We start from the raw sequence: 15,673 nt of genomic DNA on the forward strand, positions 1-15,673 counted from the left end.
CGATCTCAAGCGGTCTAGATTCGATTTGTTTAATTAGTACTGCAAGATGATCTTATCTACTAATCATGTCTTATCAAATGATTACCATTTCATCATGCCCTTAGGGATGCATAGAGCTTCAAAAGTTTTCAAGTTGCTGCGCATGTGTAGGTTTGAAGTCGTGCAATGATATGTACGCGAAACTTATGAGCAAACAAAAGCAAACAACTCTTATACATAAATGTCGGCTGCCAGAAAATCTCAGTAGTACCAGAGAAGATAAGCTTGTAATAAATTTCTAATTCTCAAAACAGAGCAAACAAGAGAAACAAGATCTACATATAAGTACCCCTAGTTGGCCGGCACACAGGATTTCTTTTACGAGCATGTTCTTCATTATGGTGCTGTGTCCGACATGCATATCCATACCAGCAATTTTCCCTGTTTGATGCCTCTGTGGGTAGATGATATTTGGGAATCGAAATCCGAAACCAGTACAAGAGGAAGGAGATCAGCTTCTCATAACAGTAATTGCACGTAGGTGTCCCAGAAGTTATTGCCTCAGCATGATTCAGGGGCATCCTCGTTCGATCAATTTCTCTGTTGTTCAACTTTGCAAGCCATTCTGCAATAACATCCTGTGATGTTCTCCCCAACTGTACAGTACACTTCTCAGTGATCACTTGTTCATGTCGATTGTTTTCATGAGTTGAAGTAGGGATTCCAGAGATGGTCCATTCTGAGATTGGTTTAAAAGTCTCGCGACTGCACACATGGTGAGAATCACTTTGTGAAACCCCTTGCGCATGCCAATATAAACTGCAAAATGCCTTATCACATCCTAAACAGTGTTGAGGTACACTTATTGGTGCACGAAGGCATCATTCCTCCGCATGCTTGACATTGCAGATGGATAGTGGTTTGATTGCAGCGGAACGCACCATATTCAGTACCACATTGAGGGCATGGATTTGATGGATTATGAGCTTCTTCATCCACCTGGGAGCGAGCCCTTTTTCTGCGAAGATGTTTTCCAGAGTTTACGACAATATTAGATTGTATTGTTGCATAAGAGTCTAAAATTGCCACTTCATCATTGGTGCGTTTTAGTGAATAGAAGAGAACAAGATCTCTGAGCAAACTACAATCTCATATGAAATAATTTCAACATCCGGATATCTCAAGTCTGATGGAACGAGCTTGGCCCAGAATTCTTCACAGGGTTTTGCACCCGAGCTCTCTCCAACTTCTGCCATCCCTTGAATATATTCACAAAGGACCCAGAAACCATTAATTTAGATCTCAAAGATAAGTAACCGGCCATTGTTATGTTCATTTAAAAAGAAACAAGTACTTATATATTCAACTATTTATGAGCAACAGAGCAATTTTAATTTCTAATTATCGAACAAAATCTTTACCGCTAATTAGATAATTCATCCAAGTACGAAAAGAAAACAGATTTGCACTCAAACAAGACAGATTCATGAAATATGCTATGGTAACGCCCCTAACATTTCAACACCGATAAACATATCAACTTCATGTTTCAGACATCCTACAACTACATATATTAGATCGTAACAATTCCAACTAAATGTAAAAGCTCTTAAAGACCTAGTTTGGGAGTGAGGTGCTTAAAAAAAAAACACCTATGAAAAAAAGCTGTGAGGGTTTTAGGTGTTTGGTAAACTGAAAAAAAAGGGCTTATTTTGGAAGCTGCTGTGAGAATAAGCTGAAATCAAAGGAAAAAGCTGAAGTTGCTATTTGCAGCTTTGGAAAACTGGCTTTTTTTCAAAGCACACGGAGCTACAATGCTCCTTTAATGAAAAGACCCACTATCAGACTGATTTTCTTTCCAAAAGCACTTTTACAAAAAAGTTTACCAAACGCTCTGTTGATTTATTTCACAGCCGCTTATTCTCACAGCACAGCCGCTTATTCTCACAGCAGTTTTTTTTCAAAGCACAGCAATACCAAACCACTCAAAGCATAACGACATACTAGCAAAATTCATGGAAGATAGTAAGTGCCAATTAACAAGAGAGTCAAAAAGGCTTGAGGAGAAGGGGTCCCCAGCAGCGGCATCATTTCTGGCCGGAAAAGGTTCATTCTAGTAATATAATTTATACCACAGAACACATACAAACAGATTTAAGGAGACACAATTGTCATTCTAAAAGAGACACTTTCTCAATTCTTGAATTAAAACCTGGACTCCAAGATTGCAAAACCACAGAATGTGGTCCCCTTTACAAAATGTATATCATGTTTACTCTATGTTCATAGTTTGAACCTTCGTTTATGCAATCTCGCTCTTGTTTTTGTTCTCTTGTATGACCTAATTTTCACACAATTCTCACCGGAAAACCAATAGAAATATTTATGAAAATTGATAGGTCTCACTTGGAAATTGTTTCAAAAACCCTAACAACAAAAATGAAAAGTTTGCAACTTTGGCCAATAAACAATCAAACGTGAAAAGAATTTGAAACTTATCTATTTCTAAACACGTTTATAACATCTTAAGAGACGCGCAATGTTGGTGATAAAAAAGATCATTCACATGCGGATAATAATGTGATTAAATTAATTGTCAAATGACTGTTTTTTTTAAACGATATTATCGATACTAAGGGGGAGAGGTGTGTTTAGCCTCACAATGGGCTAGCAACAATGTGATTCAATCAGTTGTTTATTAAATATTATTTTATCTATTTTAAACACGTTCAAAATATCTTAAGAGGCATGTAATGCTGGTTATAAAAAAAGTATTTCGCACGAGGATAATAATGTGATTAAATTAGTTGTTAAATGATTTTTTTTAACAAACGATATTATTTACACTAATGGAGAGGGGTGGGCTTAGTCTCACAATGAGCTAGCAATAATGTGATTCAATCAATTATTTATTAAATATTATTTTCTCTATTCTTAATGTAAATTCTATAGAGACCGATTTTATTATGTGAATTCAGCTGGTTTAATTGGTTTATGAAGGGTTTCTTCTAGCATGATCTAAGATTATTCATTTACTTCAAATATTTAACTTTCATTTTGTCAATTTACACACATATATACATTTAAAAACGTGTAAGTCGTGTATAGCACGTCGTGATTCAAAAAATATCCTCTGCACGTGCGTAAGCATATGCACGGAGGCTAGTATATACTAAAGTGGAATGAGAAAAACATTGTTCATAAGAAACAATGTTTTGACGTTTTTGCCCTCATTTTTAGTGTTTCTGTGTTCCTAGTTTTTGTGCTGTTGAAATCCCCACATTACCATATAGGCATACGTGTGTACGGAAAAATGTTTTTCACGCGTGGCATAAGGAAATTTCTCTGCAGCACCGTGTTATTCCCCTGGGAGTCTGCAGCACCGCTCAACCAAATTTTCTCTCATTCCGTACTTCTCCACCTCTTCAATCGTGCTGCACCGTGAATCGAAACAAAAAACTGCTCTTCCAAATCAATTTCAGTTAACTCAAATCCCTAAAACCCAAATTTCTCCAGACCATTGGAATCAGTTTGCCTTTGTTGTTGCTAATCTACAGGTAAAGCTTAAATTTACATACAATTTTTAATTTTTCTTGATTGGAATTTGGAAAGAATTACAGAAAATTGGCGATGTCCACCGAGTCGGATGCGTGGTGGAGACTCGGATGCTCGCTTCCCTGACGTCACTACGCATCGATAAACGCACATCATTTCCGACTACGTCACTTCTTTCTCTCGCCTCCTTTTCATGGTTAGCTCCTCCTCCGTATTTACTCAACGCCTAATTTTGGCCTTTTTTTCTTCCTTCACTGATTTGTTCTAGAGATCGCAGATTGTTGAGTCAGAGAAGAGGTACATTTCCATTTGGGGTTTTTTCCCAATTGATTGATGCTGTATTAATTTGGAATTTGCCCAATTGGGGTTTGAGATTTTTGGTTTATATGGTTGTTTTGAACTTTTGAGAAAACCCTTATTTGTTTTATTTTTTAAGAAAATTAATGAAAATGATTTGAAATCTTTGAATTTTATGAATAAGAACAAAATAAAGGGTAAAGGGAACAATAGCAAGATTGACTTTTTAGTGTAAAAATGTAATTTTTCGTTAAAGTGAACAATATCGAGTATTTTTTGTTCTTTAAGAGGGGAATAATGATATGATCTGTAATTAGTGATTAGCTTAATCACTTATTCTTGGGATTATTAGGCTTATTCATGTTTTAGTGGAGTTTGTTATAACTGCTAGCTGGCATGAGGAGTCATGACTGGTATAAGAGCACTAGTTCTGAGTATTGTAATCAGATCAGAATTTACAACAAAGAAAATAAATACAAAAATATTTGGAGCTCTGCTCCTTCATCTCTCCTTCCCTCTTCTTCCATAGCTTTCTTGTGCTACTTGCAGGTTGATTAAGGGAATTGAGAATTGGGTCTTATCATAGTGGATCTTGACGAGCGGGCGGGCGGGCGGGCGAGCGAGCCAAGACTTAGTGGTTTAAGCTGGAGAGGTTTATTTGGAAGAACCAAAGCCGTTTGAGCCGATGCTGTAGCAGATTGAACCGGTTCTACGCAGACCTCGCCAAATCTCAGCCATCAGATTGCTGTCCGGACGATCGCACACTTTGTCCGCAACTTAGACACGCCCTTGCAGTTATAGCACCAAGGTGGGCCTGGGAGCAAACGGCTGAGAAGAATTGAACAGAAATTGGGCCAAACAGGAGCAAAGCGCTGCGCCAGTTGCTGTGGAAGGGAATGTTGCTGATGATGCTGGACTGGGCCCGCATAATTCAAGGGCTGCGCTAGATGCTCAAGCTGCTCGGCAGAGGGATGCCAGGTTCCACGACCAACACCGCGTGAATTATTGTTAAAATTTCCATTTGCAAAGAAAAGATTGATCATGGCGTTGAAGATTTTTGCTTCTGCAGATCCTCCTGGGTCTTTGATTAGTTGTTATACATTCTCTTAACTCTGTCACAAAATTTCCATTTGCAAAGAAAAGATTGATCATGGCGTTGGCGGTGGTAGGTGGGGCCGCTCTCTCGGGTTTCTTCCAGCAAGTATTTGTGAAGTTGGATTCTCAGGAGGTCAGGAACTTCATCAGAGGAAAGAAACTGACTGATAGGTTGCTCAAGAAGTTGAGGATCAAGTTGATGTCTGTTGGTGCTGTTTATGATGATGCCGAGCAAAAGCAATTACGTAACCCACATGTGAGGCTGTGGCTGCACGAGCTTAAAGAGGCAGTCCTTGATGCTGAGGACCTACTGGACGAGATCAAGACAGAAGCGTTGAGGCGAAAAATTGAAGCTGAATTTGGAAGTAGCACAAGCAAGGTACAAGACCTCATCTCTGCTTCTTTCCATGCTTTTGATGAGTCTGTAGACACCAAGATAGAGGAAATTCTTGAGAGGCTAAGCTTCATTGTAGAACAAAGAGATGCCCTTGATTTGAAAAGAGGTAGTAGACACAAAATCTCACAAACATTGCTTTCAACTTCTTTAGTAGAAGGCTCTGATGTGTATGGAAGAGATCATGACAAGGAAACCATCATTCAATTGTTGCTATCAAATGATGTCACTTGTAGTAAGATTGGCATTATTCCCATTGTGGGCATGGGTGGGATCGGAAAGACCACCCTTGCTCAGCTCTTATACAATGATGATAGAGTGAAGCAGCATTTTGAGCTCCAGGCATGGGTTTGTGTTTCTGATGAATTTGACGTTGTTAAGATCACACAAACAATTTATGCATCAGTCACTTCACGAACCTGTGATGACCTAAACCAGCTTCAGGTCAAACTCAAAGATGCTTTGGCGGGGAAGAAGTTTCTTTTTGTTCTTGATGACGTTTGGAATGAGAATTACAATATTTGGGAATCCTTAAGGCGCCCCTTCGAGTCTGGAGCTCATGGAAGTAAGATCATTGTCACCGCAAGGAATGGTGGTGTTGCATCTACGATGGGTACTCTTCAAACCCACTATTTAAAGCACTTACTTGAGGAAGACTGTTGGTCTTTATTTGCAAACCATGCCTTCAAAGATGCAAGTGTTATTGTAGATCCAAATCTGGAGGTAATTGGAAGACAAATTGTGAGCAAGTGTAAAGGCCTTCCTTTAGCTGCAAAATCGCTCAGTGGTCTCTTACGCTCTGAATCAAATGTGGAGGAATGGGAAAATGTGCTCAAAAGTGACATATGGGAGTTGTCAGATGCAAAGATTGACATTTTGCCGGCTCTATGGCTAAGCTACCAGTACTTGTCTCCGGAGCTAAAGCGTTGTTTTGCTTATTGTTCGACATTTCCCAAAGATTATTTATTTGACAAGTCTAAATTAATTTTGTTGTGGATGGCCGAAGATCTTATACAACCCCAAAAGAAGACTAGGTTGGAAGATGTTGGAAAGAAATACTTTGATGATCTAATCTCACGGTCATTTTTTCAATACTCGTCTTCAAATGATTGTTTCATCATGCATGATCTGATGCATGATTTGGCGACTTACGTATCTGGAGAATTTTGCATTAGATTGGAAGACCACAACTTCTCATTGGACGTTGTGAGCAAGGGTCGTCATTTTTCTTATATGCAATATTCATCTAATGTTGATTATGAGAGATTTGACACTATTTATGAAGCTAAGTATCTGCGCACCTTCATTCTTGGCAATCACTTTCCATCGCCGAAAGTACGACTTGATCTCCTTTTAGTGCTACATTGTTTAAGAGTTCTCAAACTACGTGGGCATGATATCACGGAGTTGCCTGATTCGATTAGCAACTTGAAGCATCTACGGTACCTTGACTTGTGGTTCACTCCAATCCAGAAATTACCTGACACCGTATGCAGTTTGTATAATTTACAAACGTTGTTGTTGTCAAATTGTATATATCTAGCTGAGTTGCCCACCGATTTGAGAAGACTTATCAACTTGCGCCATCTTGATTTCAGAGGTACAAAATTAAAAATGATGCCCCCCCACATGGGCAAGTTGAAAGATCTCCAAACATTTGAAGGTGAGTTTGTCTTGAGCAAAGATGCCGGGGGAAACATTGATGAGTTAAAGGGGTTTCAGCATTTGAGTGGAAATCTTCATGTGTCAGGGCTTCAAAATATCAAACGTGCTGAGGATGCTTTGGAGGCCAAACTGAGGGACAAGAAGCTTAGTGACATACGTTTGAAATGGGAAGGTGACACTATCGATTCTGAAAACGATAGCCGAGTGCTGGGCAACCTGCACCCCAATACAAACCTAAAAGTACTGGTTATAGAAGGATACGGAGGTACAAAGTTTCCAGGTTGGTTAGGAGATGAGTCTTTCTCTAACCTCGTCACTATCCGACTTGAGACTTGTGGATATTGTTTCTCCTTGCCAGCATTGGGGCAGTTACCCTCCCTCAAAAGGCTTGAAATTTATGGGTTAAATGGAGTGGAATCAGTGGGGTCTGAGTTTTATGGGGGAATTAAACCTGCATTTAAATCTCTAGAGTTTCTGAGTTTCTGCAGTATGCGGGAATGGCAAGAGTGGTGTTTCCCTGGAGGTGAAGAAGAAGAAGGCGGACATTTTCCTAATCTTTGCGAGCTTAGTCTGGAGAACTGTCCCAAACTAACGGGGAAAATACCGTTATACTACTTCCCAAGACTTGAGCGGGTACGTTTGGAGGAAGTTAATATCGAATCCCTTGCTTGTTCGCAAGAATGCAATAAATTCAATATTGAACTCCCATCCCTCCGTGAGTTGAAAATATCAGATTGCCCGAATCTGGTATGTTTTGTGGGTGGTGGAGTGCTGCTTGCGCCCAACTTGGAGGAGATAACTATTTGCCATTTTAAGAACTTGTGGTCAGTGCCCGAAGATATGCAAATCTCGCTCCCATCTCTTCCGTCTCTGTCCATACAAGGGTGTAAAGAATTTAAATCATTTCCGGAAGAATCTAAATTCCCATCCCTCGTTGTTTTGAAGATACAGGGATGCCCAGAATTTGTGGGTTTCCCCCATGGAGGAGGACTGCAAGCGCCCAACTTGAAGGAGATGGAAATCAAAGAATGTAACAAATTCAGGTCACTGCCAGAGGAGATGCAAATCTCTCTCCCATCTCTCGAGTCTCTGTGTATAAGGGATTGTCCAGAATTGGAATCATTTTCGGAAGGGGGATTGCCGTCTAAATTGCGTTTTCTCAGTATCTGGAGTTGTAAAGAACTGATGGCAAACCGTATGCGGTGGGGTCTACAAACACTCACCTCTCTCAAATACTTGGATGTCAGCTTCAGAGGATGTGAAGATGAAGAAATTGGCGAATCATTTCCAGAAGAGGGGCTGCTGCCAACCACTCTCACTTCTCTCGGAATCTACAATCATCCGAATCTGAAAACCATTGACGGCAAGGCGTTAAGACACCTCATCTCTCTCGAGAAGTTGGAGATTTATTATTGTCCTCAACTCCAGAGCTTGCCAGATGAAGGGCTACCCACTTCTCTTTCTCGTCTAGATATCTTCCCAGTGTGATTGCTAAAACAACGGTGCCAGAGAGACACGGAAGAAGATTGGGCCAAGATTTCTACATTCCCAACATAACGATTTCTGGCCGAAAGATATGATTTGCAATGGTACGTAATTCGTCAACGTGCGTTTATGTGTTTATTTACGATCTGGCTGTGAAAAATTTAAATCATAAACATGTTTCAAATGTTAATATTCTCGTAATAACAAATTTTACAGGTACTCCAGTCCCATATAAACATGAAAGTATTTGCGATAGAAACATACGGAGCTACAAAAATTCCAGATGACTCGTTCATTCTCTCATCTTGTTACTCTTCGACATGTGGATTGTGAATATTGTTTTTCAATGCCAGCATTGGCACAGCTACCATCTCTCAGAAGGCTTGAAACTGATGGGTTAAATGGAGTGGAATTGTTCCTCTTTTCTTACTGTGTCTTACGGTGGTTCTATTATACCACAGTTTGTTGAACGAACTAGTCTTCGGTGAAAAACGAGCTTCAACAAGTTTACGAGCCCTAGTTTCCGAATTTCCTTTTTCAAGTTTGTTTGCAAATTATGTCTATTGAGAGGTAGATTTTGGTACTTTGTGGAATTCGAATTCAAATGTTTGGTTTGTAAAATATGGATGATGATTTCGTTTCTGTGGAACTGTGAATCTATGATCATGCTTGAATGTTGTAAGCCCAGAGTATCGAAAACCCTCGGTTGTCTACTAATCGATCTCAAGCGGCCTAAATTCGATTTGTTTAATTAGTATTGCAAGATGATCTTATCTACTAATCATGTCTTTATCAAATGATTACCACTTCATCATGCCCTCAGGGATGCACAGAGCTTCAAAAGTTTTCAAGTTGCTTCGCATGTGTAGGTTTGAAGTCGTGCAATGATATGTACGCGAAACTTATGAGCAAACAAAAGTAAACAACTCCTATGCATAAATGTTGGCTGCCAGAAAATCTCAGTAGTACCAGAGAAGATAAGCTTGTAATAAATTTCTAATTCTCAAAACAGAGGAAACAAGAGAAAGAAGATCTACATATAAGTGCCCCTAGTTGGCCGGCACACATGATTTCTTTTATGAGCATGTTCTTCATTATGGTGCTGTGTCCGACATGCATATCCATACCAGCAATTTTCCCTGTTTGATGCCTCTGTGGGTAGATGATATTTGGGAATCGAAATCCGAAACCAGTACAAGAGCAAGGAGATCAGCTTCTCATAACAGTAATTGCACGTAGGTGTCCCAGAAGTTATTGCCTCAGCATGATTCTGGGGCATCCTCGTTCGATCAATTTCTCTGTTGTTCAACTTTGCAAGCCATTCTGCAATAACATCCTGCAATGTTCTTCCCAACAGTGCAATACATTTCTCAGTGATAACTTGTTCATGTCGATTGTTTTCATGTGCGGAAGTAGGGATTCTAGAGATGGTCAGTTCTGAGATTGGTTTAAAAGTCTCGCGAATGCACACACAGCGAGAATCACTTTGTGCAACCCCTGCGTGCCAATATGTACCACAAAATGCCTGATCACATCCTAAACAGTGTTGAGGTACACTGTTATTACTTCATGAGGCGTCATTCCTTCGCATGCTTGACATTGCAGATGGATAGTGCTTTGATTGCAAACCCCACCATATTCAGTACCACATTGAGGGCATAGATTTGACGCAGTACCAGCTTCATCATCCACCTGAGGGCGAGCCCTTATTCCTTGAAGATGTTTTCCAAAGTTTACAATTCAGATTATATCGTATTGTCGCATAATAGTCTAAAATTTCCACTTCGTCATTGGGGCAAAAAATCCGCTTTTAGTATTTCCTCCGCAATGTTGAGCAAGAAGTGATCATTTACTACAATATCTTCTCATTGTGTTTTGTTCTAATAGTTGTCCTATTTGTTTCTTTTGTCTACCGTACTTTAAACTACCATCACGAACATACGAAATTACTGTCTATAGAGCTTTTCGGTTTTCTGGTATCTGTTACAGCTTAATACTAGAAAAATTGCCCCCGCTCTGCTGTGGGGTTTCAAACTATAATTGACAACAGCCATGAATAATATTCATAGAAAAATTCACTCAAAAGGCAGCAGCAACACAATCGCATTCTCAAATGCAGCAATTTAGACAACGCACATTTTACTTGAGTAATTCCCACAAAATCACAAATTAACAGTCATCTCCAAATAATTGAAAAATCAAGAGATAGGTGAATCGATACGGTAAAATAAGCAGTTCAATTTGATTTTACATTCTATTAAGTTAACATCAAGAGCCAATATATTTATGGTTATGGTTTTCAATCAGTGTTTTATTGTCTTCTTTTTAAATTAGTGGTTCTTTTCAAATACAAAGTTTAGTCTTCTTAGCAAAGTCATTATTTTTTATAGTGGTTGGTTGAAATAAAGAGGTAGTATGAAATTGTGACCATTAGACAATAGTATGGCTGTGATCTAATAGTAAATGACCTTAATTTCACACATAAGTTTGGTTTCAAACTTACTACATAAAAACAATGTCAACTTGCAAGACACTATATGAACTGGCTGGATAGCTAGTTGAATAAGCTTGTTCCCCTGTTTTTTCCCTTTCTTTTGAGTAATTTCCTCCTTCCCCTCCCTCCCCCCAAACCATCTTCATCCCATTTTGCACTTTCCCAAAAGCCTTTTCTCTATCCCCGTCTTCACTTTATCACATGCTTTTTTATCCTAGCCATAATTAGACTAATGGGATTTATACCTAGAGACTAATGTGCTTTTTCACATGCTTTTTTCTCTCAAAATTTATAGAAATATGAAAATGATCATCACAAATTTCAAATCCTGCAATAACCTAAATTAAAACAATTATTCAAATTCCTAAATTAAAACAGCATTTAGAAGCACTATAAACTCAAATCACAAACATCAACAACATGGTGAGAATGAAGCTTTATCTTATAGAAAATGATAAATCTTTCTCAACCAATATGCTAAAAATGTCCACCACCAGTATATAATAAAAAAAAAGAAGGCTAACTTCATCACATAGCACCACCTTTAAACGCATTTCTTTCAGAAATTAAATTAAGAAAAAATTTGACATTCACATGCCACTCATTAAGAAACTAATACTAACTGAAGTTGTATATTGTAAAATGCAACCGCTTTTAGAATTCCTAAGTCATATCTGTTAGCAAGAAACCCATACTAACTCAAGTTGTATAGTGTAATAACGCAACTGCAAAAAGACCAAGCTTCTGCTACTAAAAAGCTTTTACAAAATCATAAAACTCTTAACAGTTTGAACCCTACCGGAAAGTTTATATGAGTTGAAGAACAGTTGTACTTAAGTGCAGCAAGATCATAACCTCTTGCAGTTTCTCCTCCATGTCAAAACCACCTGCAGTCCAAATTAAGAAAGATTCAATGCCAGATCAAGAACAAAATAGTAATAATTTAAACTAAAATCCTTAATTATTGTTGCAGAGAGAATTCATATCAAGATTAACTACAATATTTAATTCGAACGGAATCCAAAAGTAGCATAAATATGAAAGGTAAAAAATTAATAGCAAAAGTCACATTTCAGCAGCGATTAATAGCAGAAATCAAAGTTCAGTGGCAGGGACCAAATAAACCTCTGGATTTCAGACTACTTAACAAATTAGACAAACACATAATCCAATTTCATCTTTTTCCACTCATTTTTTTCTTGCAACACTGTTGGGCACCAAACATCACCAAAACCGAGCTCGCTGACACATAAATAAGCTACCGTACACTTTTTGATGAGGTTGGCAGAGAGCTCAATTTAGTGGCGCTCGTACCCTTTGAATACGTCGCTCGTCTTTCCCTAAGTTTCTCTCTGCATTCAACCCATCACACAATTTCAACAATAATTCAGTTTGAACGATCTGAAATCAATGGAATCGGAAGTAAATACCTATTTCGATCGGAGATTTGAATGGATCGCCGGAGACGATGGCTGAAGAGCAGTGGCGGGTGTTTATTTTTTGTTCTAGGTGGTGGTGGCGGCGGCTTGCTGTCGAAGCGATTGAAACGGATGGAAACAACAATGTGCGCGAAAGGAAACCTCTCTCTCTACATGTGACCCTTCCTTTCACCGCCAAAATAAAGCATCAAAACACCTTGGTTGCTCCTGTTAGAAGAGCCTTACTTGCTACTGTTCAGTGCCCCCACCCCTCCCTCTTTCTCTCTGCCTCTGCAACCCGCCTCTCTCTTTCTATTTTTGCCTTACCGAATGTCAGACCATCCTCAGTCAATCATGTCAGTGGAATCCTCACAAAATCCCTCACTCAATCGGGTCAGTGATAACCTCCCTCAATTTCCTCCCTCACCCTCGGCAACACCACCACTCTCCCAAACCTGAGAATGACCAAAATACCCACGCAATTTCCAATCCAGTGCGTCGGATTTAGAAAGTAGATAGGATAAAATAGGCATTTGACGTTCAGGGCTTTAACCCATTCAATGGTCACCATCGAAGCCCACTTCGGGCCCAAAACCAACAGCCCTAAAAGACCCAAATTATGGTCAGCGGTAGAGATGTAAATATTCAGCCAAATCTGATGGCATTATTGTAAGTAACGTGAAATCGAGGGGCAAAAACTTGACTGTAGCTACAGTCAAATTCTTCCTCAATTTTAGAATAGATAATGTTGAGCCTATGACAGCCAAAATACATAGCTTGTTTTCTGTTGAGACGCTTCTCTCATATCTGGCCAATTAATGAAGAGCAAACTACGACACCATTATTCAAAATTTGACAAAGTGAAGTTTTCCTCTAGGAATCTTCACCTTTCAAGCTATATATTTTCTGGTTCTCAATTCTTACAATTTTCATTGTTTTGTTGCTAACTTGTTTACTCACCGCTATTCAAAATTTGACTCTTTCTTTTGCGCTAAGTTGATTTGCCCTGAAATTTGCTAAGATTGCTCAAACGTATTTCTTTTACAATTTTCTCTTGTGTTTGCTTTAATCGCGTACTGACGTTGGTGATTGAGAAAATGACATTGTTGATGTCAATGCTCAACTTTACTGTTTACTTTTTGTATAGCTAAGTTTATTGTAGCTCGAGATACGTTCTTTATATGTGAGTAAGTCTTCCACCAAATCAGAAACTAAAGCGTTTTATATACGTTGAAACGTGATTGGAAGATGCGTTGTCATCCATTCTTTTCGATTTCCTGTGCTTGAGTTATATTATTTCCTCCATGATTTGAAGTCGTTTCCGAAGTATATTTATTGGGATTTTGAGATGCGCGTTCTGGTACTTTTTGGAATATGACTTGAAACTTTCAGAGCAAGCGCAAACCAGAGTTTACCGTTCTAATTCCTCTTTTGATTATACAATTATATTCTCAATTGTCATTACCTCGAGATTACTTGGTAATGACGTGATTACACAGTTATATTCTCAACTTGCTATTACCTCGAGATTACTCGGTGGTAGTGACATGATTACACATTTATATTCTCAGCTTGTCATCATCTCGAGATTACTCGACAATGACATAATTAGATTTCAGCTTACACTAGTTACGGCTAGTGTATGATTTTGTATGCATGTAAGATAGTGTCAGAGACCCATTAAGTGTGGTCCTTCGGGGATGCAATAAATGTGGTTACTTGCAGGTGTTTTAATTTGGGCTTATCCCTATTTCGGTAGATTTTAATAGTTGAAAACTTGAGTTATGACTTTATGCATATTATGGATTCGTCACCAATCCACGTGATGGCCAGCTGATAGGATTTTTAGTATTTGCATAAAGAGGGTTAAAAATCATACAAAATACTTGTAAGAGAACAAGGTAGTTGTAGTAAAAATGCTCATGTAAGGTCGTTCCCACAAGGATTATCTAAAACAATTTATGTAAAAATAAAATCTTAGTTAATTATTTGAAAACAAAGTTTGAAAAGAGTGGTTTTTCAATCTAAAAATAATAAAAACGAATTTAATAAAAGTAATTGAGGAAAATCAACAAGAAATTAATTTTAAAGAAATCAAATTAAAAAGAAATGGCCTTGAGAAATAGATTTGTAAAAGCATTAGGGTTCCACTGTCATCTTAACAACTCTTTGTAGATTCACTAATTACTTATGAATTACACATGCAACTTTGAATGTTAGGTTTTCCTAATGCATATTTAACTTGTGGCATTCAAGATAGAACGTATATCAAACATGCAATCCGTCTATAGCATTCATATCAAATATAAACATGCATGACTCATTATGTTTTGTGAAAACCCTTTGAAAAATCATGCTACCTTTAAGACATGGCATTCGCCCTAATTGACTTACAATTATTAATCATAAGAAGCATTCCTCAATTTCAAGGTGACATTCCAACATAAATTGCGTCTGATTGCTTATCTAAACATTCTAATGGTAGCAAAGCATTAAAACATAGAGACTATTTAAATGCAGTGATTAATAATTCAAAGCATGCATACATAATATCATAAGCAATAAAATAAAAACCACATATTCATGCTAAGGCTAATGGCCCCACCCTAGCAAAAGAAAGTTAATTATGCATATTCAACCAAAAGAGTTTTATTGAAATAGAAAAAGAGTGAAAACACCTTGTAGAATAAAGTTTGAAAATCTCTTAAACTTTGGCCAAAATTCTCTCTCATATATCACGTTGAAAAGAAGAACATAGGGCCGGCCACAATGGCTTATTTATACTACTTAGAAAATCCAATCCTTCCTAGAAAATGACTTAAAATAAAATTAGGAGACCAAATAAATTGAAATAAATTAGAAAACATAATCCTAAATTGACTAGGATAATCAGCTCAAAATCTGCACAACGACGTTTTGGATCCAAATCTCCTCCAAAAGTGGCCCAAAATAGCTGGATTTAAAGTTTCAAATAATCTGAACACTTCTCCAGAAGGTCATGAACCCAACAGAGGTCATCTTAGGCTCATAAAATCGTAATTAAGCCAAAAAAGTCACTTTTCAGCATCACGCATTGCTTTTTTATTTCATCGCTAGAAAATAATCATTTGGTAGAAAAAACCAAAAGTTTGACACGAACGAGCTAAAGGACTCACGAACGTCCTCCAATTTGAATCAATTTAAAATTCACCCGTTTGATCACGTTTTGCTCCAAAGGATGTCAAATGTTTTATATTGACAATATAAAGTTAAGTATCAAAATTATACCAAAATAATTACCAAAACATACTA

The 15,673-nt window shown here is 38.0% G+C and overlaps 2 protein-coding genes, 1 long non-coding RNA gene and 1 pseudogene across 4 annotated transcripts in view; 1 reads left to right on the plus strand and 3 right to left on the minus strand.

Annotated features, from left to right (window-relative positions):
• The window catches only part of LOC103422793 (anthranilate synthase alpha subunit 2, chloroplastic-like), a 78,263-nt gene that overhangs the window by 26,844 nt on the left and 35,746 nt on the right, over positions 1 to 15,673 (minus strand). The gene's annotated exons all lie outside the window — the stretch shown is intronic.
• Positions 184 to 1,303, minus strand: LOC114823043 (uncharacterized; annotated as a pseudogene).
• On the plus strand, positions 3,346 to 9,152 carry LOC103447653 (putative disease resistance RPP13-like protein 1). Its single transcript, XM_029098342.2, has 3 exons — positions 3,346 to 3,730; positions 4,381 to 8,574; positions 8,687 to 9,152. Exon 2 carries the CDS (start codon positions 4,982 to 4,984, stop codon positions 8,471 to 8,473), a length of 3,492 nt encoding a protein of 1,163 aa, XP_028954175.2. The 5' UTR covers positions 3,346 to 3,730; positions 4,381 to 4,981; the 3' UTR covers positions 8,474 to 8,574; positions 8,687 to 9,152.
• LOC139189317 (uncharacterized) lies at positions 9,437 to 12,821 on the minus strand. Its single transcript, XR_011573102.1, has 4 exons — positions 12,395 to 12,821; positions 12,232 to 12,316; positions 11,764 to 11,851; positions 9,437 to 10,182 (listed from the first exon to the last, which is right to left on the minus strand). It is a non-coding gene; the product is annotated as an uncharacterized lncRNA (long non-coding RNA).

Source organism: Malus domestica, chromosome 11, assembly GCF_042453785.1.
Source record: "Malus domestica chromosome 11, GDT2T_hap1".
Classification (NCBI taxonomy): domain Eukaryota; kingdom Viridiplantae; phylum Streptophyta; class Magnoliopsida; order Rosales; family Rosaceae; genus Malus; species Malus domestica.